Here is a 24,375-nt window from a genome sequence, read left to right on the forward strand (position 1 = left end):
AAAACTGCCAAAAAAAAAAAAAAAAAAAAAAAAAGAATGGTCTCTGGGAAGCACCCTCAGCTGGGGAGTTTGCTAAACATGCAGATTCCTACTCTTCCCCGGAACTACTGAATTAGAATCTTGGGTGGAGATCTATGAGTAATTCTGGTGCATACTCATGGTGGGAACTACTACTGTAGACCTGTCTGCTTCCTTGGACCTCACGAGCCTTTGTGCTCACATCAAAATAATTCTTCCTAGGCTAGGTTTGTTGGACATTTACTAAGTGGGTTCATCTCTAGCGTAGATTGGGCTCTACTGATGTTGAATGAGACTGGGGCACAGAGAACCTAAACAGAGGATGCAATAAGTTGATTAAAGAATTTGCTCTTTGCCCATTTGTCTCTCTTTCTGTCTTCATCCCCACCCATATCACTGCCCCAAACCCTCAGGGCCATTGGGTAGGGAACAAAAACTCCCAGGACAAGGCCTGGTTATGAGAGGAAAGAGCAAGGATAAGCCCACAAGTGTCCCTGGATTCTCTGTAGGTAAGTGGTGCCCAGCTCACCTTGGTGAGAGTTTGGGCTAGACTTTGTCCCTGGCCCCATTGGCCAACCAGGAGAAGCCATTTAGACCTTCTTCTTAAGGAATTAAATTTTGCTCTTGTTAGGACAATGCTGTGGAGTTGAGTCTTATTCAAGTTGCACAGGAGATTATGAGGGGCTTACTGTGCACCAAAGCCTGGCTATGAATGAAGTGGGCCAACTGAGTGTCCAGCGTGATGTCAGGACTGTAGTCTGGAGCACAAATGCCACACACTGAGTCTATGACCTTGGGCAAGTTATTTCACCCTTTTGAGGTTCACCTCAATGTCCTCATGTATAAGACAGATTGACTAGGGGCCAGCAAATAGTGTAGCACTTACGTCACTGGACTCACACATGGTCAACCTTGGTTCAAGTCCTGGATCCAGTGGTTTAAAACTCACGTTGAGTGTGTGTGCATGTGTGCCTAAGATCACAGGAGGAGAATGGATTGCAGTGTGGCTATTTCCCTGGGGGGAGGAGTGGTTTCTCATTTTCCTCTCAATATCTATCTGTCTCTTTAGCAAGTACATGTGCCCTAAGGCAAAAGCCTCTACCCATGCCCCATTCCCCCCACCCCCCCCAAAAAAATACAATAAAACCAGAATGATGTAACATCTAACTTAGAGGATTGTTGGAGAATTTAGATATATTAATGTCTGTAGAGTTTAGAATAGTATATGATTTGCTTAGTAATTACTTAGTAAATGCTTATTAAAGTCTGATCGGGGGGAGGAATAACCCAGACTGGGCTTGAGAGGGAGATTTGACAGTGAAACTCCATCCAAGGTATGACCCAAGCCTTGCTGGTTCCTGTCATTCAAGCAAGACTCAGCAATTTTCTCTGGTCAAGGGAGAAGTTAAAGGAGATCAGCTATTTCAGAAAGATTTCAAACCTAAGAGAGTTTTGACTAAACAGGGTCGTTAGGAGGGTTGGATGGTGTCACGGACTTAACGCCTTCATCTAGCTCCTGGTCCCCAGTAGACAGCAGCTGTCAGTATTAATGATGACTTCCATGGCAAGTGAGAGCTGAAGTCACAGTTTGGGGACCCCTCTGAGAAGTATTGGTGTTTACCTGAAGGCTGATAAAGACAGCTTTAGGTAGGTTTCCTTTCCTGAAGGAACTGATAAGGAAATCGAGATTGACGAGTCAATGCCAGGGCCCAAGTGAGACAGTGAGGAAGTGACAGGTGGAGTTGCTGGTGTCCAGGGCCCTTGCTGCTGTGCTGTAGCACCCTCACTGTTCAGATGGACTTTAGAGAGAGGCTGGGTCACCCACTTGGTCATTGTTTACCCACAGCCAGCCAGCCGGCAGCTGTGTATTAGACACGGACTCACAATGAACCAGACATGGGCACGAGTCATTCCCGAAGGCTCGGTACAGTGTCCTGGATGGATTGTGTCAGGAGGTGTCCTGAAGACAGAGTATAGTAGCTTTAGGGTGGAACAAAGGGCCTGGTGTCTACACAGAAATACACTCCGATGACAGTGCTGATGGCCAAGGGTTGGCCAGCAGGTCCCCAAAAGTTCTACTGTGTCTTGCTTTGTCAACATCAAAGTCAGCGACACTCTAGGGTCTTCATTTGGGGCTCTTCAGTGGGTGCCTATAGGGCAACCGACTTCACTGGAGAGCTCAGTTTGAGACATGGGTGCCAAGTTGTCGTGCCAACCCCGCCACCCACTTGCTCTGCATTTGTGTCAAGCCCCTCTGCTTTCTCTCACCTCGATTCCACCATTGCTTGACTGGGAGCAAGAAACCCACAATGGCCCTTGCAGAGGACCATGTGAGGACCCATGGAAACAGTGCTCAGGGCAGCCTGGAACAGCACTCTAAGAGGGTATCCTCGTCCTACATCATTCTCTGTGTGGAGCCACCTTCTTAGGCTCTCCCTCAGGTTACCCCAACTCTAGCTTGTTTCAGGCCTGAAAGAGAGGAATGCTCATTTGTAGAAGTGAAGACCAGGTGACCATGATAACAGGCAGGTGTCTGGATTTCAAGTCCAGATGAGGTTGGGAGGGGCTATCCTGAGGGATTGGGCCCTCTCTCCTGTTAGGACTTGGGGGAATGGGAGCTGAGTCCTCTCCTGCTCTGGCTACAGGGGCAAAAAGTTGCTGTTGCCTCTGGCCAAGCTGTTTCATCCACACTTGGTAAACCCTGTACATTTTGAGAGGGCCCAGATATATAGGTTTCCTTTATTCTAACCACACTGCGGTACTGTTATGTAAGGGCTGTGTGGTGTCCAGAAAGCCTCCTGGAGCACAGGAAAATGAGCTTCTTACCACTGTACCCTCCACTTCTTTCTTCTAGAAGCACCATGCTCACCTTCACTGAGGGAGGGTGGGTCTCCTGCTCAAGACACTACATTGACAGAAGGCTACCCCGTCTTCCTCATTCCCCACACCAAAGTGAACAGAGAGGCTCCTGCCCCATCCACTCGACTCTGCAAGGGCACCATCTCCTCCACAGGCCTCCAGGGCCCCTAGGGGCTTCGAGGGCCTTGAGCCTGGTACCACGGTTCCTGGTCCAGTGTGGCTGCCACTTAGCTGTTGCGAAAGATGCTGGCAATGCACACCTCTCTGGAGCTTACCCAGCGCCTCCTAAGGCTTGATTTCTGTTGTTCATCCTGCAATCACCCAGAAGGTGGCTTTCCTGCCAGGCAGATGAAGAAAGTGAGGCCCAGAGGTGCTGGAGGGACTGGGTATTCACCCAGCAAGTAAGGGGCTCTCTCTAGGCCTCTGGACCCCTGGTGCCCTCCATCATGTTCTGGGGAGGAAGGACTGGCCTCGTTGAGCATGTCCCAGAGAGCAGTCCCTGCTATGGTGTCTCTGACCCTCTGTGACCCAGTCGAAAATGATGTGGTATGGAGAGCAAGCACAGTGCCTGGACACACTCCATAAACCTCAGCTGGGTACCCTGACAGGGGCAAGGAGAACACACCACCAGAAGCTGACAGGTGTGCAAATGGCCCGTGGTGGTTCTCCTAGGGTCTCTGAGGGACTGTGTGAGTGTAGGGGGTGGAGAGTGGGAGTTATCTGTGTTGCACATGTCAGGAAGCTAAGCTCAGAATGGCTCTGAGCCCAGGCTGCATCACAAAGCTGAGGGAAGCAGAATGGGGCTCACTCTGCCCTCAGACCTCACCCGGTGCCCTTGAACCCTCTCGGCAGCTGCCCGCTTTCCCAGAAGCAGATGGACAGTCACTCTGACAAAGGGCTATGTGGCGCCCGTGCTGCCGTTCCCATGGTAAACCCCGGGGCCCTCGTGTTTCTAATTACTCCTGGTGTTCTTTTCTTCCTGCAGTGTGAGCAGGGCCAGCCTGGGGCATTCTTGTCACCCCACCTCCCCGCCCCACCAAGGGTCCCTTATGGAGCCTTTTTACCAATGAGGAGACTAGGGCCCAGGCAGCTTGCATGACTCATTGAGAGACCAGTAGGATAGATTTTTCTCTTTAGTTTTAATTAATAAAATAGATGAATTTTTATGTGTCAAAATATATATGATGTACAATGAATGTACCATCTGGGGCATTTTTAAATGCCACAATTCAGTGGCGTTAAGTGCCTTTCGTCGTTGTCTATTGTCACCGTTGTCTATCACCACATTTTTATCTTTCCATACTGCAATCCAGATCCACTGAACTTACGGCCACATTCCCTCCTGCCCCCAGGCCTCCATTCCACTTTCTGTCTCTATGAATCTGACTGCTTTAGGGACCGGCTATAAGTGGAATCACAAGGGATTTGTTCTTTGGTATCTGGCTTATTTCATTCAGTATAATGTCCTCTAGATTTATCCCTGTTACAGCAGGTGGCAGAATTTCATTCCCTGGACAGGTGGCTTTATGCCTTCTCTTTTGCTCTAATTCTTCAGTTTTTAAACCAAAATAATAATAAAAAAAAAGGCAAAGGAACCTTCTTCCCAGCTCTTCCCCTCTCCAAAAATAGTCTTGTACAGAGGCCCAGTGAATAGGGCATGCAAAAGCAGAGGTATTCTGGCTGAACTGAGGGTACTCTGGCTGAGCAAGGTCCCCAATGTTGACCTCCCTGAAGACCCTCCCCAGGAGCTCCTGGGCTTCCGTCCCCAGTAGAAGGGGGGGTTTGACTGATGGGGGGTTCCATCAATGGCCACACTTCCCTATTGCTCTCTGGCCTTCCTCCTAAATGTCTTCCTCAGGACTCTGGGCCTTGGCCACACCCTCCGCCCCTCACCCCCCTAGGCACTTTTAATATAGTGGAGGTTCAGAGAAGGTGCAAATGTGCTTTGCCTGGCAATTTCGGGTTTCTTGCAAACCTCCCTCAGGATGACCTTACCTGCATTGTCCAGTCTCTCCTGGGACCTGGTAGAAATCCCTTGTCTCCCCTTCCCCAGCTCACCTCTTACATCTTCCAATCCCACCTGCCCTCAGAGTCCCTGCCCCGGCTCCATTCCATTCTGCTTCCACTGGGCTGCCTATATATTGTCTAGATAGTTCCTTTCCCTTTGACCAGAAACACTTTCTCGAGTGCCATTTCCTGAGCACCTGTGCTAATTGCACTGCTCTATGAGTTGCTGGCTGGCTTTGTGTGCCCTGGGAGGTCTGCGTTCATCAGACGACTCTTGGTTCCCAGCAGTTTTATGTGAAGGTCTAGAACACAGAATTTCAGCTCCCATGACAGGCCGGGTGGGCAGTGTATGGGGATGGGAGTAGCACTTGGGCAGGGCATCTTTCGGGTGTCCCTTAAATCCTGTTTATGTCAAACAACTGTGTGTGGATGGCAGTTTCAGGCCCTGGGCTGAGGGCGGAGGAATACAGCAAAACAGGCTTAGTGCCTGCCATCGGTATGCCTATGTGATTTGGGGCGAGTTGCTTGGTGTTCTTTTCCTTCTGTTTCCTTGTCTGTGAGATGGGAAGACAGTATTGCATAGGTAGTCTGAGACTGAATGAGACAGTGAGGGTGCAGCACTGAGAAGAGGGCTGACCCAGAGCTGGTCACCACAAGCACAGTCCCCTTTAGAACCATCTTCCCCTGGGGTTCTCCTCAATACCTGTTAGGCCTCTGACTTTTAGACAGCCTTGGCAGCAAAATGGTCCCCTGCCCCTCAACTTCACTTTAAGTCCTCTCTAAAATCAAAACACATCATGGAGGGAGCTCCCATTAGTTGGGTGTCTTCCCCGAATCAAGAATCTCTGAGCTGAGCTAAGTGTTAGTATACCTGCTGTACAGAAAAAAAGGTTCAAGGTGGTTCAGGAGCACGTCCTGAGCATCGCAGTCAGGACGTGGGAGAGGTCACAGACTGGCTCTGACCTGCCAGTGTGTAATTCATTCCTGGTGGGTGGAGAGGAGGAACCTAGGCAGAAAGGAAACAGAGATGCTGTCCTATGGGGAGACATTTTTGTCAGGGATCTTTGGAAGCCCTTGTGATGGGATTTTCGATGCCAGCTGGGAGGTTGAAAATCACGCCTTGTGACTTGGAAAAGAATTCCTTCAGCAAGCGCTGGTCAGGAATATTTTATATAAAGGGGTTGAGGGATTCAAAGACGTGAAACCCCACCATATCCCTGGAGCGCAGGGGCTATTGGGAGGAGGCGGCAGTGTGGTACATATGCACGAGAGAAGTTTGCACAGGGGCTGTGTCAGCACATGGCCTGGCCATGCACTATCCTAAATTGTGCATCTATATGAAAGACCTTAAGGTAGCAATGGTCTTACATTTAAATTTACTTCTTTAATGAATAGTTTTTAATGAAAAGGATGTTTTATAAAATTGGACTGGATATCTGAGGCTTACATCAATGTCATCCCTGCTCCCTCTTTCCCCCTGTTCCTTCAGCAAGTATTTATTGGAAGCCACTATGTGCCAGGCATTGTGCTAGGAGCGCAGTGATTAAGTATCTTTCAGTGAGGTGAGGAGACCTGCAAATAAAGGGCAGTGCTGGGGCCGGCCAGGTGGCATGGTGGTTAAGGCAGCTGGAACCCAAATGGCCAACTTCATGGTTCAAGTCCTGGACTTTGTGGTTTGAAAAACACACTGGTTATGTTTGCATGCATGCCCCAAATCCTGAGGAGTATAGAGGAGAAGGAATTGCAGCATGGCTACCCTCTGGGGGTGATTTCTCACTCCCTCCTCCACCTCTTTCGCTCTGTGTCTCTCTTCTGAGAACACACATGCCCTATAGCAATTTTTTTTTTTTTTGGAGAGGTTTTCGCTATAGGGCGCATGCGCTCGCCAGACAGACAGAAAGAGACATAGAGACAGAAAGCGAGAAATCACCCCCTGGGGGGATGGTCATGCCGCAATCTCTTCTCCTCCATTCTCCTCTCAGGATCTTGGGCACGCACGCACACGCGCCCGGCGTGAGTTTTAAGCCACTGGGTCCAGGACGTGAACCGCAGTCGACTACGTGGAAGTCCAGCGACATAGCCATTACGCTAACTGCTGGTTCCCAATTTTTTTTTTTTTCAAGGGCAATGCCAACCTATCTCCAAATGGCTTTGGATGGAGCATCCCAAGAGCCCACAGGAGGGTGCTTCACCCAGACCTGAGGGAAAAGTGCCTGGAGGAAGTTTTCTGGAAAGAATGTCAGAGAAGTGACTAGAAAGATAGCAGTATTTTGTCAGGTGAAGGGGTGAAGGTTGAGTAGGGAGCTGGGAAGCTGGCATCAGGGAGAAGGATCTATGAACCAAAGTTATGGGAGGTCGGTTGAGAAGTTTCTAGCAGAGGGAGTGGCATGAGACCATTAATGCATGGTATATTTAGGATGTGATGCTTAGGCTACCATGTCTAGGATAAAGGGTAGAAGAGGGTAGGACTTGGCGTGATCTAATAGCCCAGAGGAGTTCTAGGCAGGAGAACTGCCGTGGGCAGTGGTGGGCGGCACAGGAAGTGGAGAGGAGAGGCAAGTTCAAGAAGCATTTGGGAAGAGTGTAGTAGGTCTTGAAACTGAGGAGCTGTAGTAGTTGAGAGACAAGATCAGTGAAAGACAGCTCGGGGTTTGCATCAGAGCTAACTGCTCTGCCAAATCTTCTTCTTCTTTTTTTTAAAGAATTATTAATTTAATTTTATTTATTCATTCATTTATTTTAATTTGACCAGAGAAAGACAAACACACAGAGAGAAGGAAAGTGAGAAAGTAAGCTATCGTTCTGGGACTTGAACCATGGTCAGCCATGTGGGAGTGTCCAGTGCCTTAACCACTACGTGACCTGCTGGCCCCTCTGTCTGATCTTAATGCAAATTTATCAGTGCTCCAAGGGGCCCCTCAAGCCATTTATTAATTTGTATTGGGTCGTGGTGTCCAGAAGTGGCCCAGCTCTAGTCTGCACAATACCAAACAATAGTTTGTACATTTGTACATACTGCAGATGAGAAAACCGAGGTTGGGTGGCTGCTGAAGGCCATAGGGTCAAGCTAGGGCTAGAAGCCAGGTGCCTGGACTTTCAGTCTTGGGCACATCCTCTTGAACATTCATCTTCCTGAACACTCTGTGGAGGGCCTCATTGTCTCTACAGGGAGCCTCCGTGATAAGAGAGTTGCTGGAAACACTATCACTCTGGCAATTTACTCAGTCAAGGAGCCCCTATTTACTCTCTGTTAGGGGCACCTAGTCCAGAGGTTTTTCAGCTGGTTGATCCCACTCGTCCCCACCTTGACAAACACAACCTTGTGCTTAAACTTAACTAGAGAATTAAAAGAAAAATCAACTCATGAGACAAAATGCTAATATCTTTTCAGGGCTTGTACCTAATCCATTCAGATTCTAGAGGCACCTGCTTAACTCCACACCCATCGCATCCCGCCTACCCATGTCCACTCCACACCAGGTCCATTTACAGATGAGGGGATAAGTCCAGAGAGGTTAAGTGACCTCTCTGAAGTCATACAGATCCAGCCTCTGGCCTGGCCAACAGCACTGCCCTCACCCATTTCTCTGATATCCTCTTTTCCCACCAGCCCCACCACGGCTCCTCCTTTTAGGCCACCTTCCCGATTCTTCCTGCCCAGGGCCCTACCAACTGGGAAGGCAGGGCCTCTCCAGGACTGTCCACAGTTCAACCAGCCTCCCCAGAGAGCCTTTGAGCTTTCCAAATCTAAAGCACATGCGATTTCAGGACCAGTCAGAGGAAGAATTTGAGACAAGAGGCGTTTCAAGGTCCTTCAAGAGAAGCTGGGGCCAGCAGGTGGCATAGTGGTTAAGGCGCTGAACTCCCACATGGTAAATGGGTGTTCAAGCCCCAGACCTGGCAGCTTGAAATTCATGCTGGGCTTGTGTGTGTGTGTGTGTACCCAAAAACCCAAGAGGAGAATGGAAGAGAAGGGATTGTGGCATGGCCAGCTCCCTCCAAAGGGTGATTTCTTGCTTTCTGTCTTTCTATCTCTTTGGCAAGAGCACACACGCTATAGCAAAAATCTCTCTCTTAAAAAAAAAAAGTGAAAAATGAAAGCGAGGCTTAGAGCTTCCTGTGAGTACCTGTCACTGACTCCCACCTTGGAAGTGCTCTGTGGGGCTGCCCTGCCCTCAGGGTCCTTGGTCCACTGGGAAGTTCCTACCAGGGTCCTTGCTTGCTGACCTCATCTCAGATGGAACTGGAATGCAAGAGAAGAGCTGAGGTTCCAAAAGCAAAGGTCACCACCACCCTGAAATCCATCCTGACCTCAGGGCTCAGTCTCCACCAATGAGCTGAGCTGTTGGGTTAATTGACCTGCTTAGGACAGCTTTGTAGAAACCGCTCACTGGTGGGAGCAGAGTGGACCCTGAATCTCTGCCTTTCTTTTCTTTTCTTTTCTTTTCTTTTCTTTTCTTTTCTTTTCTTTTCTTGACGCGTGCGCTCGCCAGACAGAGACAGAGAGACAGAAAGTGAGAAATCACCCCCCGGGGGGATGGTCATGCTGCAATCCTTTCTCCTCCATTACTCCTCTCGGGATCTTGGGCACGCACGCACACGCGCCCGGCGTGAGTTTTAAGCCACCGGGTCCGGGACGTGAACTGCGGTTGACTATGTGGGAGTCCAGCGACATAGCCATTACGCTAACTGCTGGTTCCCATCTCTGCCTTTCTTTCCACCTCCTTGCCTCTGCCTCGTTCTTCCACTATTAAATGGGAAACTGGGGCTGGAAGGTTTCTGCTGCCGTTCAGCTCTGCTAGTCTGCTCCCCTGCGGTCAGCCTGGTACAGCTGGCATGACACCACACGCCTGGGCTGGGGCCTGGGGTGTGCCTTGGGGAGCATGTACCCCAGGGCTGCCTTCCTTCTCCCCTGCTGTGGGTGGGGTATGCAAGGGCCACTCACTAGTCTAAAGGAGGCTCTGAGGGACTCCCCTGAGGTTTCATTGAGAAGAGGGAGAGCAGTAACTGGACGGTAGCGGTGCCAAGAAAGTGGCAGTGATGTCCCTGGCAGGTGCTTGCACAGTGATCAGGAGAGCCTGGCACTCTTCCCGGTGCTTCACCTACGTGAACTTGGGCCCAGGGGCCGTCTTTCCGCAGATTCTGAGCGTCATCCTTCTGAACCTGCTGCCTAAGGGAGAGGCTGTGCTTGTCGTTGGGGTGCTGGAGAATCGCATGTGAATGGGAGCTGGGAACCAGTGGCTTCTGCAGCTCTGAGCCCAGCCTGTGTGTTCTGGGCTGCACGCTGTGAGTGGCCATTAGCTAAACGCCAAGAAAGACTAGAAGGGGAGTGTTCCTCTCCTGGTCCCATCACACTCTCCCAGCCTGACTCTTCTAAGATTCAGGGCAACCCCCAAACCAGTCCTGGTGGAGAAGCCAGGAAAGGGGCGGTGGACTAAGCACACCTGGAGTTTTAGTCTCTTTCCAAACAACTCCATGTAGAAAACACCCTTGACTCCTGGGGAACATGCATCACGGCTGGCTGTGTGTAGGTGTGAGGTGAAGCTTTGGATGTGGGGCTCTGCTGGGTCTCCGCTTCCCCATGTAAGCGGGTACAATACTATACTGTACCCTCTAGAGAAGTGAGAGAAAGGAAAAGGCCGGCCCGTGACTAGAGTCAGGCATGGAGGTAAAGCCAGGCACCTTCTGTTGTCTGTGATCAAAGCCCAGTTTCCACCCAGACTACTGTTCCCTCAGGGTTTGAGGAGCCAGGCTCTCTCATTTTGAGCCACAAGGGCAAGTCCAGCCCCAGAAAACAGTGACCTATGCCAAGATAATTCTGGGCCTCTCTCCCCTCTGCCTCCCTCACCCAGGCCTTCTGCCTCTGCAGTCAGGGAGCCTATGACTGTCCCCACTGGTCGTTGGGATGCTGGAGAATCGCATGTGAATGGGAGCTGGGAACCAGTGGCTTCTGTAGCTCTGAGCCCAACCTGTGTGTTCTGGGCTGCACGCTGTGGGTGGCCATTAGCTAAAAGCCAAGAAAGCCCCAGTGCTCTCACGGTATCAGCTGCTTCAGTGTGTGGCTCCTCTCAGGTCCTCCTGTTTCCAGAGAGACCTCCTGGAGGGGAAAAACATCCTTCAGGATTCTCAGGAGTGAACTCCAATGGTGGAATTTCAGGCAGCACCAGCGAGAGGTATGTTGGAGAGATGTTCTGTTCCCTTGCTCTGGGAGACAGGGCAGTGTGGCTGAGCAGCCCCCTGCCCCCTGCTGTGTCAAGCTGGGCCTCCTGCAGGGCTGGGTCTCCCTTTGGGGAACTTGTTTTTTTATTCACTTTTTTGTAAAGTTCATCAATTGCTCTTTCTTTTTTGTTTCTCCTTTCTTTCTCTTTCTTAGAGAGAGAGAGAGAGAGAAAGAGAGAGAGAGAGAGAGATTCTCCCAACAGAGTCCCCATGCTGTGATCCTCCCCCAGTCCCACCTGGGCCGGATCATGGGTGTGAGTACCCATGCCCCAACCTCACATGCTCATGTAAATCCTGGGATATGAACTCAGGACCTTTTCTGTATGAATCCATCTGTGTCACCAAGCCTGGGGACCTTGCTTTTTAAATAAGAAGCATATGAGAGCTTTAGCTGCCGCAAGTTTTGTCACCTGGGCATGTTGGTCCCTGGCAGCAAGGATCCCTCCAGATTCATTATCTTTTTCTCTTCCTGAGAAGGGCAGACCTCATGAAGGCAGGGGTTGGCAACTGGGCAGGAATGGTACACCGTAGGAGCTGGCCCTGGGCTGGTGCTGCCACAGCCCACAGACTCTGTTTAATTTCAGATTTACTGCAGAGCTCAGAGCCCGGCTGGGTCCTCAGTGGTTCTGGGACTGCAAATCTGTGGTTTATAGAAAGGAACTAAAAGAACAAAAACAAAGAAACAAACAAACAAAAAAACAGAACAACAACAAAATACAAACAAACAAAAAAACCCCAAAACCAAAAAGCAAACCAAAAAAACCCAGAATTTCCCCTCTTGTATGCAGTTAATGTTTTAATTAATACATCCTCGTAGTGTCAGTCTTTTAGTCTCCCACTGTTTTCCTGCTACCTATGGAAGGTTAAGACCCTATCAGCCCCTCCAGTCCTGGTAGGCTCTGCTAATGCTTGAGCATCTTGTTTCTACTTTCCAACCCTCCTCCATCTACTGTCTGTTAGATACGCTCCACAGCCCCATGAAGGACAGCCATGAGTTCCTCCATGTGAAAGGAAAGAAAGGAAACCTCACAGAGCTTGAATGCTGGCCCGAGGCCTCCTTCTTGGTGAAGAGTCTGCAGAACTGGGGCAGAATCTGAAAGGCCTCCCTCTTCAGCTCCCAGATCTTCCTGCTGGGCCAGCTTGGCCAGATCATGGGACCCTACCTCATACTTCCTCCCAAGGGCCTTGCCCAGGCCAGAACAGATGGTGACTGGGTGAAGTAGGCATGGCCAGAAAATGATTTCCAAGAGGAAAATGCCATCAGGCCGTGTCCAGCTCAGAGTAGATGTTGGGGACTGAAGACAGAGGTCTGTCCAAAATAACACCAAACTCAAAATTTCAAACTGTTGAAAACGTAATTTTCAGGGCTTGCTCCATGGTCTGGTGCTGAAGGCAGTTAGATCCCACATGGCCAACTGAGCTGTTTGAATCCTAGACCCAGTGACTTGAAAAACAAGCCAAGATGTGTACCTGTGTGCTCAAAATCTTGAAAGGAGGGAGAAAAGGAAGAGAAGGGACTGTGGCGTGACCATGCCCATAGGGGATGCTTTCCCCTCTTATCTCTCCATCTCTCTGTCTCTCTCAGGTCTCTTTCTGGTGAGCACATATGACCTCTAGCGTGCGCACGCACACACACACACACACACACGCAACCCACAAGAAAAACAACCCCATAATTTTCCTACAAATATATAGTGATTTATTTATGCTGCTACTTAAGGAATCAGCAGGATGATACACCTAGTTCAAACAATGGCATGAGGGAAAGAAATGTATGTATACATTTTCCACATTAATAACTGAATGCTAGAGGACGATTTCTGAATTAGATATAAAACTGCTTAATGTCCAGCAAAGCAATAAAACCATAACTTTTGGTGTTCTATTCTATGTTGGACAAAAATCACAGGCTATTTTTCTTTTCTTTTTCTTTTTCTTTTTTTTTTTTTAAAGATTTTTGCTATATGGAGTGCTCACCAGAGTGAGACAAAGATAGTGAGAAGGAAAGTGAAATCGCCCCCCAAGGGGGATGGCCATGCCGTAATCCCTTCTTCTCCTGGGATTTTGGGCAGGTATGCACACACGCACCTGGTGTGGTTTTCAAGCTTCTGGATCAGGTACTCACATTGTCTCTGGTCATATGGGAGTTCAGTTTCTTAACCACCATGCCGCCTGCTGGCCCTGGTGTATCAGTTTTCTAATTGGTTTGTTATATCCTACTTTTCAGGGTCTGGGTTCTACTCAATTGTAAGTCAAATAAAATTGTATTGCTCTGAAAAGCTAGATCCTTAGGCAGACCTGTTAGACAAGGTTCAAGCATGAGTTTGAAAGGTTGCACAGTCTTTTTTTTTTTTTTTTTTTTTTCCTTTTTTAAGAGTTTTGGTTTTTTTTTTTTGTAGGTAAAAGTAGCGAGTGGGTGAAATTGAAGGATTTAAGTTAGAGCTCAAAACTGAGGTGGTCAAGACAAGGTCAGTTCAGGAGAGGCCACTGCCCCTGCCACTTCCGCCTTACCCATCTACTTGGCTGCCCCCTCCCTTTATCTGGAATTCCACTCTGGTTATTCAAACAACCTAGACTCTTTGTGATGGGCTTAAATAAACCCCAGAGGGCTTGGGTACCCAAAGCCTCACTTGGGGTTTCTGTAGGTGTCTAGTCTTCCAGAGGACCAGAAGGCTGGCGTTGGCATGTGTGCATATGTGTGTGTGTGTGTGCGCGTGTGTGTGTGTGTGTGTGTGTGTGTGAGAGAGAGAGAGAGAGAGAGAGAGAGAGAGAGAGTGTGAGAGAGAGAGAGAGAGAGAGAGATTCATGATTCTTCCTTTTTTATCACAGATAGTTTCTTCTTCAGTGATCTGACCAGGGCTGGGGCTTGGAAGACTCCCCTCTTTTTTGAAATATCTTTGTCCTTTATATTCTATCCTTTCCCAAATGCCCTTACCTTTTTCTTGAATTTTCCCCATGGTTGTATAACCTCTTCCCCTTCACCCCTGCAATGCAGGTACACATGTAACACCTCTCATATAAGAAAACCCACTCACTCAGATGCCATGCAGAAGCAACAGAGCCTCCCAGTAGAAAGGGGTCTCATTCTACCTTCCACCTCTTCCCACTTGGGACCATGGCTGACCCATTCTGCACCTTTGTGTTATTTAAGGATGGTTCCCCATTCCCCTGACAGATAGATGGAGCCAGAGGCAGAAAGATACATGACTTGTCAAGCTCCTTGCTGGATACCTTGCACACCTACAAATGGTGGCCCCATTCCCCGCCTCTGAGAGAGTTCCAGAGTGACCTCCAAGGCTTCTTCAACCTCTTGGTTGGTAAGCCTTTGGAGTCCCAGTGGGAGATGGCCAACTAACCCCAGCATGCACTTGTAGAGATCCCATTCACTGTGTGGTGTTGGTTCTTATCTCTTGGGTTGGAGACTATGGTTGGCTTGGCAGTGTGATGTCAGGGGCCAAGGGAGGCCCATTCTGCCCCACCAATTATGGTTGCTTCCTAGGAGCGAATCAAACTGCACAGAAATGACACTTACTCTGTAAGATCCCCTGAGAGATGAAAGTGGTGGCTCATCCTCACAGGTGGGTTTAGATACTGAATAACAGAGTATCTTGTCTAGAGGGCTCTGGGCACTAGAAAGACCCTGTGTGTGTGCACATGTGTGTGTCCAGTGAAGGGTTCTGAAGAGAAAGGTGAGACCCAAAGGCAATGATACTGGACTGCGAGTTCCATGGTGGCTCTGCTGACTTCAGCCGACAGAAAACAGCCTCTACAGCCTCCCAAACACCCAGATTCTGCTCCTCTCTGTTGACGGGTGGAAGCAGAAACAAGTCTTGTTTCAAAATACACAGAGAAAAAAGTCTCACCACAAGCCCTGCAGTCCCTGATCTGCAAGTGTCAGCTCTCACCCTCTGGAGTGTGAGCCGAGCATCCATCACCTCCTTCCAGAGCTACTCTGCCCTCCCCCAGCCTCCTCCTCTGCACCTGCAGTTTGGGCAAGACCCCCGAGGTCATTAATTAATAAATCAGTGTTTGCCTTCCTCCTGGAAAAGAGGTTTTTTTTCCCTCTGTAAGTGATAAGTGTTTCAGCTGAGCCTGGTGATGTGTCTGGGACTGGAGGAGGTGCTTTTATTAATAAGTGCCAAGAAGACTGTAATATCATCTCCGCACAATGAGAGGATGGGGCTAGATGACCTCATGGCGATGTCTGCCAGCCCTGACGCTCTGGCTCCATGAACTCCTTGTTTGGAGGAGGGAACTGTTTCCAGGCCATCTGGGCCTCTTTCTCAGTTGTTTTGCCAAAAAGGAGGCATTAGGGTCCACCCACAGCTTCATGAGGCCTTGGCAGCAAATGTCATGGCCCATCAATTCAGGAGGAATTTTCATGGGTGAGAGAGAATACTGTTGGCGACTCCCTGTGCCAGGTTTATTCTCTTCTCCTGGCTGCCTCATGGCTCACACTGGCAAGGTAGGCTGGATGAAAGGCTGCCTCCTCCAAGCCCAAGCATTTGTAGACTCCCTGACACCTTTGCATTAACATCAGCATTGTCCTCGTCACCGTCACTTCTGACATTGGTATGAGCTGATGGTTTACCAAATGCCATCACATACATAGTCATTCCCTTTGAGACACAAACTCCCTCCAAGATAGAGTTGAGGCAGGGATAGCCATCATTGTCTTATGGGAAGCAGGGGCTCAGAGGGCTTAATGTCTATTTTCTTCTAAGGACTGTAAGTACTGGGGCCAGAACTAGAATTTAGGTCTCGTTGTAAGTTATGTCTTAACCCCATATCCATCCATCCATCTAACACATAAGTAAGCGCCCATTTCATGTCAACCATGTGATAGTAGTAAAGCAGTGAACAGAAATGGCCTTTTCCCTGCCCTTTCCACATCAGTCCAGTGGAGATTCTCATTTTGGAAAATGGTGCTGCCTCTACAAGAAGGAAGAGCTGGGATGTAGGGTGGGGGCCTGGACACTAAACTTGCAGAGGAACATTTCATTTTCTTTTCCCATCACTTCCCTCTCCCTTCTGTCCACCGAAGACTGGAGTTAGGTCATTTGGGAAGCCCTCTGCTCTCCAATTTCTAGAATGGTGGGCAGGATTTAGGTGGTGAGGAGCAGCTACATACTAGCAAAGGGGAGGATGGACACTGACCTCTGGGCATTCTGGGGGCTGGTTCTGAACTTGACAAACATGTCTCATCTTATTCTTTACTCACAACAACCCAAATGGGCAGCAGACAGGCTGAGTAGTGACCTGGAAGTGTGAGTCAAGGAAACAGCAATTTTTGGTGGTCTCCCAGCTGTGAGATCCAGACCTGCCTTGTCAGCCCAGAGCCCTGGTCTGACCAGCTCAGCCAACAATTTTCTTGATGATTTATGGTTTTCAAACTTCAGTGTCCCACTGAGGCATGTGTGAAAACAATCAGATATCCAGGCCCCACCTCTAGAGGGCCCCATTCAGCAAGAGGGTTTTGGGGTGGAGTCCACATTAAAACAAGTTCCCTCTTGGTAATTTCCATGCAGTGCTCCAGGGACCACACAGAAGGAAGGAAAGCAGCTTCTTCCCAAGACAGTGGAATCCAGGGGTGCGAGTTGGGGGAGAGGTGCAGGCACACAAACAGTACTTAGCTGTGGAGACAAGGAAAGAGGACGGGACCTGCAGCAGTCATAGGGGTGCCAGGTTCCCCTTGAGGTTGTGCCACACAAGGAACTTCCTGTGCTTTCCAGTGCCCGCTGAGTGTGTCTGAAAGGTGGAAGCAAGGACAACATCCCCAGAGTGAAGGTCTAGAGCCAACCAGGGAGAATGACTAAGGGGCTGCAAAAGCCCACAAATGGGAACAGGTCAGAGACCCTACCCAGCTTCGGCTGCAGAGCCTAATGCTGAGAGGCGAGAGGTTTCCATTCTCCATCAGCAAAGGCTTCTGAGATCTCAAGGTCAGGTCAGGAATCCGTGTACTCCCAAAACAGAAGTTTGAGCAGAAGGTGACCTTAGGGGTTCTCTAGTTACAGAGTAGGCGGTGTGGGGCATGTAGGCTGCCAACCCAGCTCTTGGGACCAGGGTAGACATGCCTAATTGACCACGGCAGCTTTTCTCTCAGGCCGAGAGGCAGCATCAGGACTCTTCTCCTCACAGCCCCACAGGCTGGGACTTTCCAAGATTCAAGTTGGCACATGAGTTCATCCAAACCTCTTTGCCATTCTACTTCCTCGTTTGACACATGAAGAATGTGAAGTTGAGAGATAGAAAGTGGCTTGCTTAAGGTCAATGGTTATTTAGAATTAGACCTGGAGGAGAAAGGATGTAGCTACACAGGGAGATGGCATTTTCGAAGGGTGCTTGGGTTCCCTGGCTAGGTAGGTTTGAGAACTGCTGTGTGTAACATCTCTGTAGTGAGGATTCACCACTCACACAGCATGTGAAAGGCTTGGAAAAGTGCAACAGGAGAGAAACCTGTTTAACTTTTTAAACTCAGAGGCGTTTGGTCCTGGGATTCTTCTGTGCAAAGAAGTTGCACAATCCTCCGGAACAATTTGCTCCTAAAATGCACATGAGCACCTTCAGGTTGAGCGGAGGGAGATCAGGCAGAAAGACACCCTGACTGTTTCCAGGGTCTGCCTGGGCCCTGATCGAGGGCAACGGAAGCACACAGGGTAGGCACTAAATGAAGCTGCCCTCACTTTGGTCTGGGGATTAATTGACCTTAGTCTTCACTCTGGTGATTTAGGCTTTTCAGATCGGGGTGAGGATGAGCATGGCCTTGTTCATCGATCCTAATTGACAAGTAAAAGCAGCTCTTTTGGAAGGTGGTTTTAAGATAGATCAAAGAAGGTTCCATTTCCAACAGGGAGCAATAAACCTAGAGAACTCTGAGGAATGTGTTTGTATGGAGAGGTGGGTGTGAGTGGAAAATTTAACACCCCACTTAGGAGCAGGCAAAAACAGATCTAAGAATGCACAGGTAGAAAAAAGAAGGAGAGGAAAAAGAAAAGACACCAAACATTGAAGTAGTTGTCATGACTCTCATGTAGCTCTGTGGCCATTTATTGAATTTCTTGAACAGTTTATTGGTTTACAAAGGGTACTACTAGAATCAGAGTTCTAACGTGGCTCAAGGTCTTTGACAGATTGGGAACAAGCAATTAGAGGGGAAAGGACAGCCTTATGGACCACAAAACGGATCACTGACAGGAATGGGTACTTGGGTGTCCTGTATGGTAAGTCACCATTAGATAATTAAGACCATAAAGAAACCCCAAAGGGGCCGTTGTATTTAGTTTCTGCTTATGGAGCCAGGAAAGTGGGTGCATGAGCGTTTAGGAATGGCCCGTACTCAGTGATGGAGATTAAATGGGTAAGTTTTTGATATGGGGAAAACTAACTCATATGAATCTTTCTCAACAATACCATGCATGAGACAACATTAGGTTCTAAACGATAAATTCCCATGGGGCAGAAGCATACTGTATTACAGGAAATGAAACATGTCATCTGGTTCAACCTCTCTCCTTTGCAGGGGTAGGAGGGAGACACCAGCTGAAGGCCCACATAGATGGGAGCAAGGACAGTCTCTCACTCCTGGTCCAGTGTTTGCTGCCATCAAGGCCAACTCAGGGGTGGGGGGGTTGGATTATTATACCTGCCCCAGCCCACTCCCTGACACCTCTCTAAACTTAGACTTTCAGACTTGGGCCCACCCAGAGAATTTCTTGGATCATCATTAGACTTTATGCAAGCCAGAAAAACAAGTGGTCATCTCTAGCCAGTGGCTTCTCTATTACCCACCATTCTCCTGGGTCTTCAGAAGCCACTTGGGTTCCCTACCTTCTACCAAGCTGCTGTCCGACTTCCAGACTCCTCTTGTGGGGTAAGCCAGGCTGGCCAAGCCTGGGTGGAAGCCAGACCCTCCCCCTGAATGTCCTGCTGCTCTTTTCCATCACTGTCAGCCTCACAAAAACTAATGTCAGTAAGTTCTGCCACCTTTCTTGACACCTCCAGACCTTGCGAGGCTTCCTTCTTTTTGCCCACTCTGGTGACTGGGGTCTGTGCCCAGCAAACCAGAGTGGGGATCTTTGCTGATTCCATTGGCCATCCCTGACCCAACAGTAAATGACAGTGATCACCACTGGGTGCTCAGGTGTGCAGCAGCTTTCACTGAAGTTCTGAGATATGTTCCGTATTCTATTGTAGAACTCGAATTCAGAGCCACGGGGCTCCATCTTCCTGTGAAGTAGAACATTAACCCTTCTCTGAGTGATGGAAATAGACCAGTTTCTTTTTTCTCTTTCTGTAGGACACTCAGTCCCCCAATCAGGAGCGCTTGTGGTGAGCAGAATGTAAGCCTAAGGAAACTCTAGGCCGGCCTGGGTTCAGGCTTCAGCCCACCTCTGCTGAGCCGGGTCCCCTCGGCTTGGCACTTAAAATCTGTGAAATGGGGACATTAGTGCCTCCTAGGGGTGTGAGGACCAAATGAAACAATGGATATAAATCACTTAGGAAGCCCTCAGTAAACAGGCAGGTGGTTCCACTAAAGGGGATGTTTACTGACCTGCGCCTCCACATTTGTAAAAGAGCAGTCACTGGAATTCTTGCAAACAGTAAGTAAAAAGGCAATTCTTCACACTTGGTAATGGTCTGCAAGCCCAGTCCAGGGTTTGAATTGGGCTCTGCTCCTGCCAGCTGGTGGCTGCATGAGAATTGCAGCCTCACAGGGCTGGGGACAAAATGGCACCACTTGTCTCCACAATGGGGTTGCACATCTTCATTATTTACAGTTTAGGCTCACAGAGTACTTCCTCCCACACCCCGTTTTACTAGGATGACCTGGCTGAGGTGAAAAGTTGGGGTTCCAGACTCAGTGCTGTCACCTGCAGCAGGTGACTCATCCCTAACCACTCTGCTCTGCAGGCTCTTGACAAGTGGTGGCCCTATCGGGGCTCCTTTGGGTTCTCTTGGGACTGTACTGAATGCTCTCAGGTCATGGGGAATGATAACACAGAGGTGACTGTCGCTGTTCCACCTCAGTGTCCTCATTCACCGCATGTGTTGGACCCACTCTATGCTGCCCTGCACGTTCTGGGGAGACCTGGGGCTTCTGGGGATCTCCTCGAGGCAGGCCCTGCTATGCAGGGGTAGCTGGAACAGCCAGGCTTCCACCTCCTCTGCAGCCTGCACTGCCCTGCCTGGCCTGCCATCTTGTAGAGTAAGTGTGCCCAGTGCTAACTGGCTCCCCGCTGCCTTCCTCTGCTCACCCCCCTTCCCAAGCCTGGCCCTTCCATACATACACACAAGCCCTCTCATATACATCATGTACAACACAACATGTCGTACATAACACATATACATGCACACCTTATACAACACACACATGCACACAACACACACACACCCCACCACACAAGTACCATATACAACACACATGTACATACCACACATACAACCAACACTGTATACAGTACACACACGCATAGAAAGCAAACTGTATGCAGCACACACATGCATAGAACACACCACACACAGCACACATAACACACAGTATACACAACACATGCACGCATACAATATCCATATCATGCATCACATACCACCTCACACATCATAAATAGTACACAACGTATACAACACATACACCATACACAACACAGTATACACAACACACACATCTGTACCCCACATTCACACCACCTCCACACTCGTTCTCCTGCCATTCACTCCTTCACCCTGGAGTCCAGCTTCCAGGAAGCACCGCGTGGGAGCTGAAGGGGAATTGGTGCCCTTGGCAGCCTCCTCACTTCATTGTGCAGAGCCCCAGAGGGCCAAGGACTTGCCTGTAGTCACTCAGTGGCAGGAAGAGCCTTTTGAAGTATGGGGGTCAGGTCTTGCCATGTCAACTTCACAAATTCAGATATTTCACGGATCAGATTTGCTTCAACTGTGTGTCTGTATTTAAAAGCAGCACTAAGAAAGGGCAGCGCGCTATGAATTCTAGTATTTACCAAGAGGATATTTCACTAGCTCCATCCTGACAACTTCCTGTTAGGTTTGAGAAGGGTGTGATGTGAATATTTCAGCTCTTGTTCCGGGCTGGTAGAGGGCAGTCCTGAGGAGAGAGGGGGCTTTGCGCCAGGACCCGCCTGACACAGCAGACACCCTTCTCCTGGGCAGCAGCTCTTCAGCGGGCAGGCTGACTAAACGGCTTTTTGGAGGGCAGATTGCAGGAGGGACACTGTTTTCCCTTACCCCTTTGGGCTTTAGAAATACAGTGGGAGGTTTCCTTCTCTTTCTTCCATAGTTTCACACCCTCTCTGGGCCATGGCCCCCTCCCTTCTTCTCTAGGCAGAACTGGAGCTTGCCTGTATGGTGGTTTATTTATTTATTTTGTTTCTATTTATTCACTAAATTTTATTTATTATTATTATTTCTTTAACCAGAGAGAGAGAGAGAGAGAGAGAGCAAGCAAGCTGCCAGGTCTGGGACTCAAACTACCCTATGTGAGAGTCCAGTACCTTCACCACCACACCACCTACCACCCCCTTGTTTTTATTTTTTGAAGTTGTTAGAGGGTGCATGTGCTTGCCAGAGAGAGACAAGAAAGAAATAGGGAGAAAGTATTCCCAATGGCAGTAGTCATCCCAGTCATACCATAATTCCTTCTCTTCCATTTCTCCATCCTGTTGGGTTTTGGGCACTTACACACAAGCTCCCAGTGTATTTTGCAAGCCTCTGAGGCCTGGATTTGAACTGCAGTTGGCCAGGTGGGATCTAATTCCCTTAACCACTAAATTATAGGACAGGCCTATCCCCACCCCACCTTTACAGTTCATCTATTTATCTTCTCCATGAGATAGAAATAGAAATACCTAGTGAGAGAGAGCCTGCACCTTCATTGATCCATTCCAAACATTCAACCAACTCCAAATCATAGGCAAGTATATGTCTGGACTACTCAGGGAGGTCTCTGGACTTGAACTAAGGACCTTCCCATGTGAGTCTGCCTTGCAGAGTGTCATGCTTAACCCTCGGCCCCCATCCGGTTCCTCCTTATGCTGTTGAACTCGTTAAAACATGAGGTCTGTGACCTGTTGCCAGCCACTCCCAATGTTTCTCAAACCTTGATGTAACCTCCAGGTAGCTCCAATTGTCCATCCAGAAAAGCCATTTCCCAATACTTAGGAACTCTGGTCACTCTGTGCAGGCCAGTAGAGTGATGGTCTAATAAGTAGCAAGACTGTGGACTCATACTTTGGAGAGACTGGAAGGTCATGACAGCTCATCTTGCTCAGCTGGGCTCTGGAGTCTGAACAGCCTGGTTCAAAGCCTGCCTCTGCCTCTTGATAGCAGTGTAACGATGCCCTCTTCCACATCTCAGCTGATATGAGACTTAGATGAGGTATGGTGCCCCCACTGCCCAGTGGGGATCCAGGAGGCTCCAGTGTACTGGCCTTGGCATTGGGAGCAGGGGGCTTCCCTTAGGCAACCCTAACCTTCTGCTTTCTTTGGTGATGCACATCCTATTGCAAACCACGCTCACTAGAAATATTTCCTCTAGAAATATCTTCTCATGTTGATGCAAATTACTGCGGACAGTGAGACAGATGGGGGACACTTGCAGAGGGACAGACATTTAGCAGGTGGAAATATGGACCTGAAATGACAAAGCGAATGCTCTGATTTCACCATGGAAGCATGGTCTTTTCCAGGGCCAAAGCAAGAACCTCAGCCTGGGAACCTGTAGCTGTTTCCCAGTCCCTGTACCAGCTCATGGGCCATGTTCCCCGCCCAAGACTGAGGTAGCTCCCTTCTAGCCTGCCAGCTGTCCCTGAAACAAATTGTGATGGGGTTCACTCTTGGGTTTTCCCCACTCCTTCCTAAGAGTCTACTGCCTGAAGCCCAAGTGACCCATGAAGAGTTCCCTTCTGTGGATCATGAGTCTCCATCTTCCACCTCACCCCTGGCCCTGACTCCTCGGCCAGGCCTGGTTCTCACTCTCACCTAGTTCTTAGCTCATCTCTGCTCACATAGCTATGGAGGAGAAGGTCTCTGCTGAGGCCCAGGTTGAACAGATGGACTGAGGTTCCAACAGGTATGAAGTGCAATCCTAACAAACCAACGGCACTGGTGGGACTATAGACCAAAAGTGGTCTTTAATGGATCCCTGTACATATCACCCCTAGGCCAGACTAACAAGAAGTCCAGGGCTTCCTTTCATGTTGTACCCTGTACAAGGACAGCATGGATCCCATGTGCCCCCGGGGTGTTTCTGCAGAAGCTGTAGGTTTTCTGAATCCATAAAGAAAGGTTCCAGTCTCTTATTACAGATGAGTTCTTTGAAAACAGAAGCCCTGGTACAGGATGCAGGGTAACTGTGAACTTGGAACATTCAATTAATAGGAAGTTTTTATACATGTGGGACTTTGCTCCAAATATACTATAAATACCATGCAAAGGCTCACTTAGCTTGGCTACTTTTGGGCCAGAGAAACTTGGCTGCCAGAAACTCCAAAGTGTCCTACAGTCCTTCTCCCAGCTGGAACTCAAGATTATACCCCAAATCGGTCCAGACTAGCAGATTCTCATTCACAGAGCTAGAGGGTGCCTAGATTGAAGATGGAAACAGAGTGAGTTACTTGCACCACCAAGTTTGCTACTATTAATAGAACTTTTCTCCAAACCTCCCAGGAACAGTCAGGGGTTTTCAAGCCCTGCTTCTCCCGGGGAATATGTTATCATTCCACTACTGCTTGCTGGGTGCTAGGGACTGGGCCAGAGATGGAGTTTCCCCACTTCGGGACTACTGACGTTTTGGACTGAATATTTCTTTGCCATGGGGGCTGTTCTATGGATTGTAGGATGTTCAACTGAACACTTAGCCTCTCCCCATGAGATGCTGGTAGCACCCCACGCTAATTGTGAGAGCCCAAATTGTCTCCAGATATTGCCAAATGTTTCAGGGGGGCTGGGAGCAGGGAGCTAAACACCCCCACTGAGAACTAGCACTCTGCATATTTTATCACACATGATCCTCATAGCAGCCCTTTGAGGAATCAGCTGGACGGAGTGAGGTTAAGTTACTCATTTGCAATTAGTAAATGGGAGAGCTGGACTCAAACCCAAGCCTCAAACCTAACCCCAAAACTTATAACTTTAACTATGATTTCTGGAAGCCCAGGATCTCAGCTGGTATTTATCTGGGAGAATGCCTAAGCTCTGATTTGGGAGAAGTGAGCTAATAAGAGGCTCCAAGAGTTTCAGCTTCTGAACACTCTTTCT

General features: G+C 49.0%; 1 protein-coding gene across 2 annotated transcripts in view; it reads left to right on the plus strand.

Moving 5' to 3' along the window:
- Nucleotides 1-24,375, plus strand: part of ARK2C (arkadia (RNF111) C-terminal like ring finger ubiquitin ligase 2C) — a 124,071-nt gene that overhangs the window by 36,517 nt on the left and 63,179 nt on the right. The window contains exon 1 of one of the 2 annotated variants that reach the window (XM_006144417.2): nucleotides 19,364-19,703. The exons of the other annotated variant lie outside the window; for it this stretch is intronic. Coding sequence (XP_006144479.1) covers nucleotides 19,643-19,703 — 61 coding nt within the window. The 5' untranslated portion in view covers nucleotides 19,364-19,642. Of the gene's footprint in view, nucleotides 1-19,363; nucleotides 19,704-24,375 lie in introns of those variants that run through there. 2 annotated transcript variants of the gene reach the window in all.

The sequence above is a fragment of the Tupaia chinensis genome, unplaced genomic scaffold, assembly GCF_000334495.1.
Source record: "Tupaia chinensis unplaced genomic scaffold, TupChi_1.0 Scaffold000119_2, whole genome shotgun sequence".
NCBI lineage: Eukaryota > Metazoa > Chordata > Mammalia > Scandentia > Tupaiidae > Tupaia > Tupaia belangeri.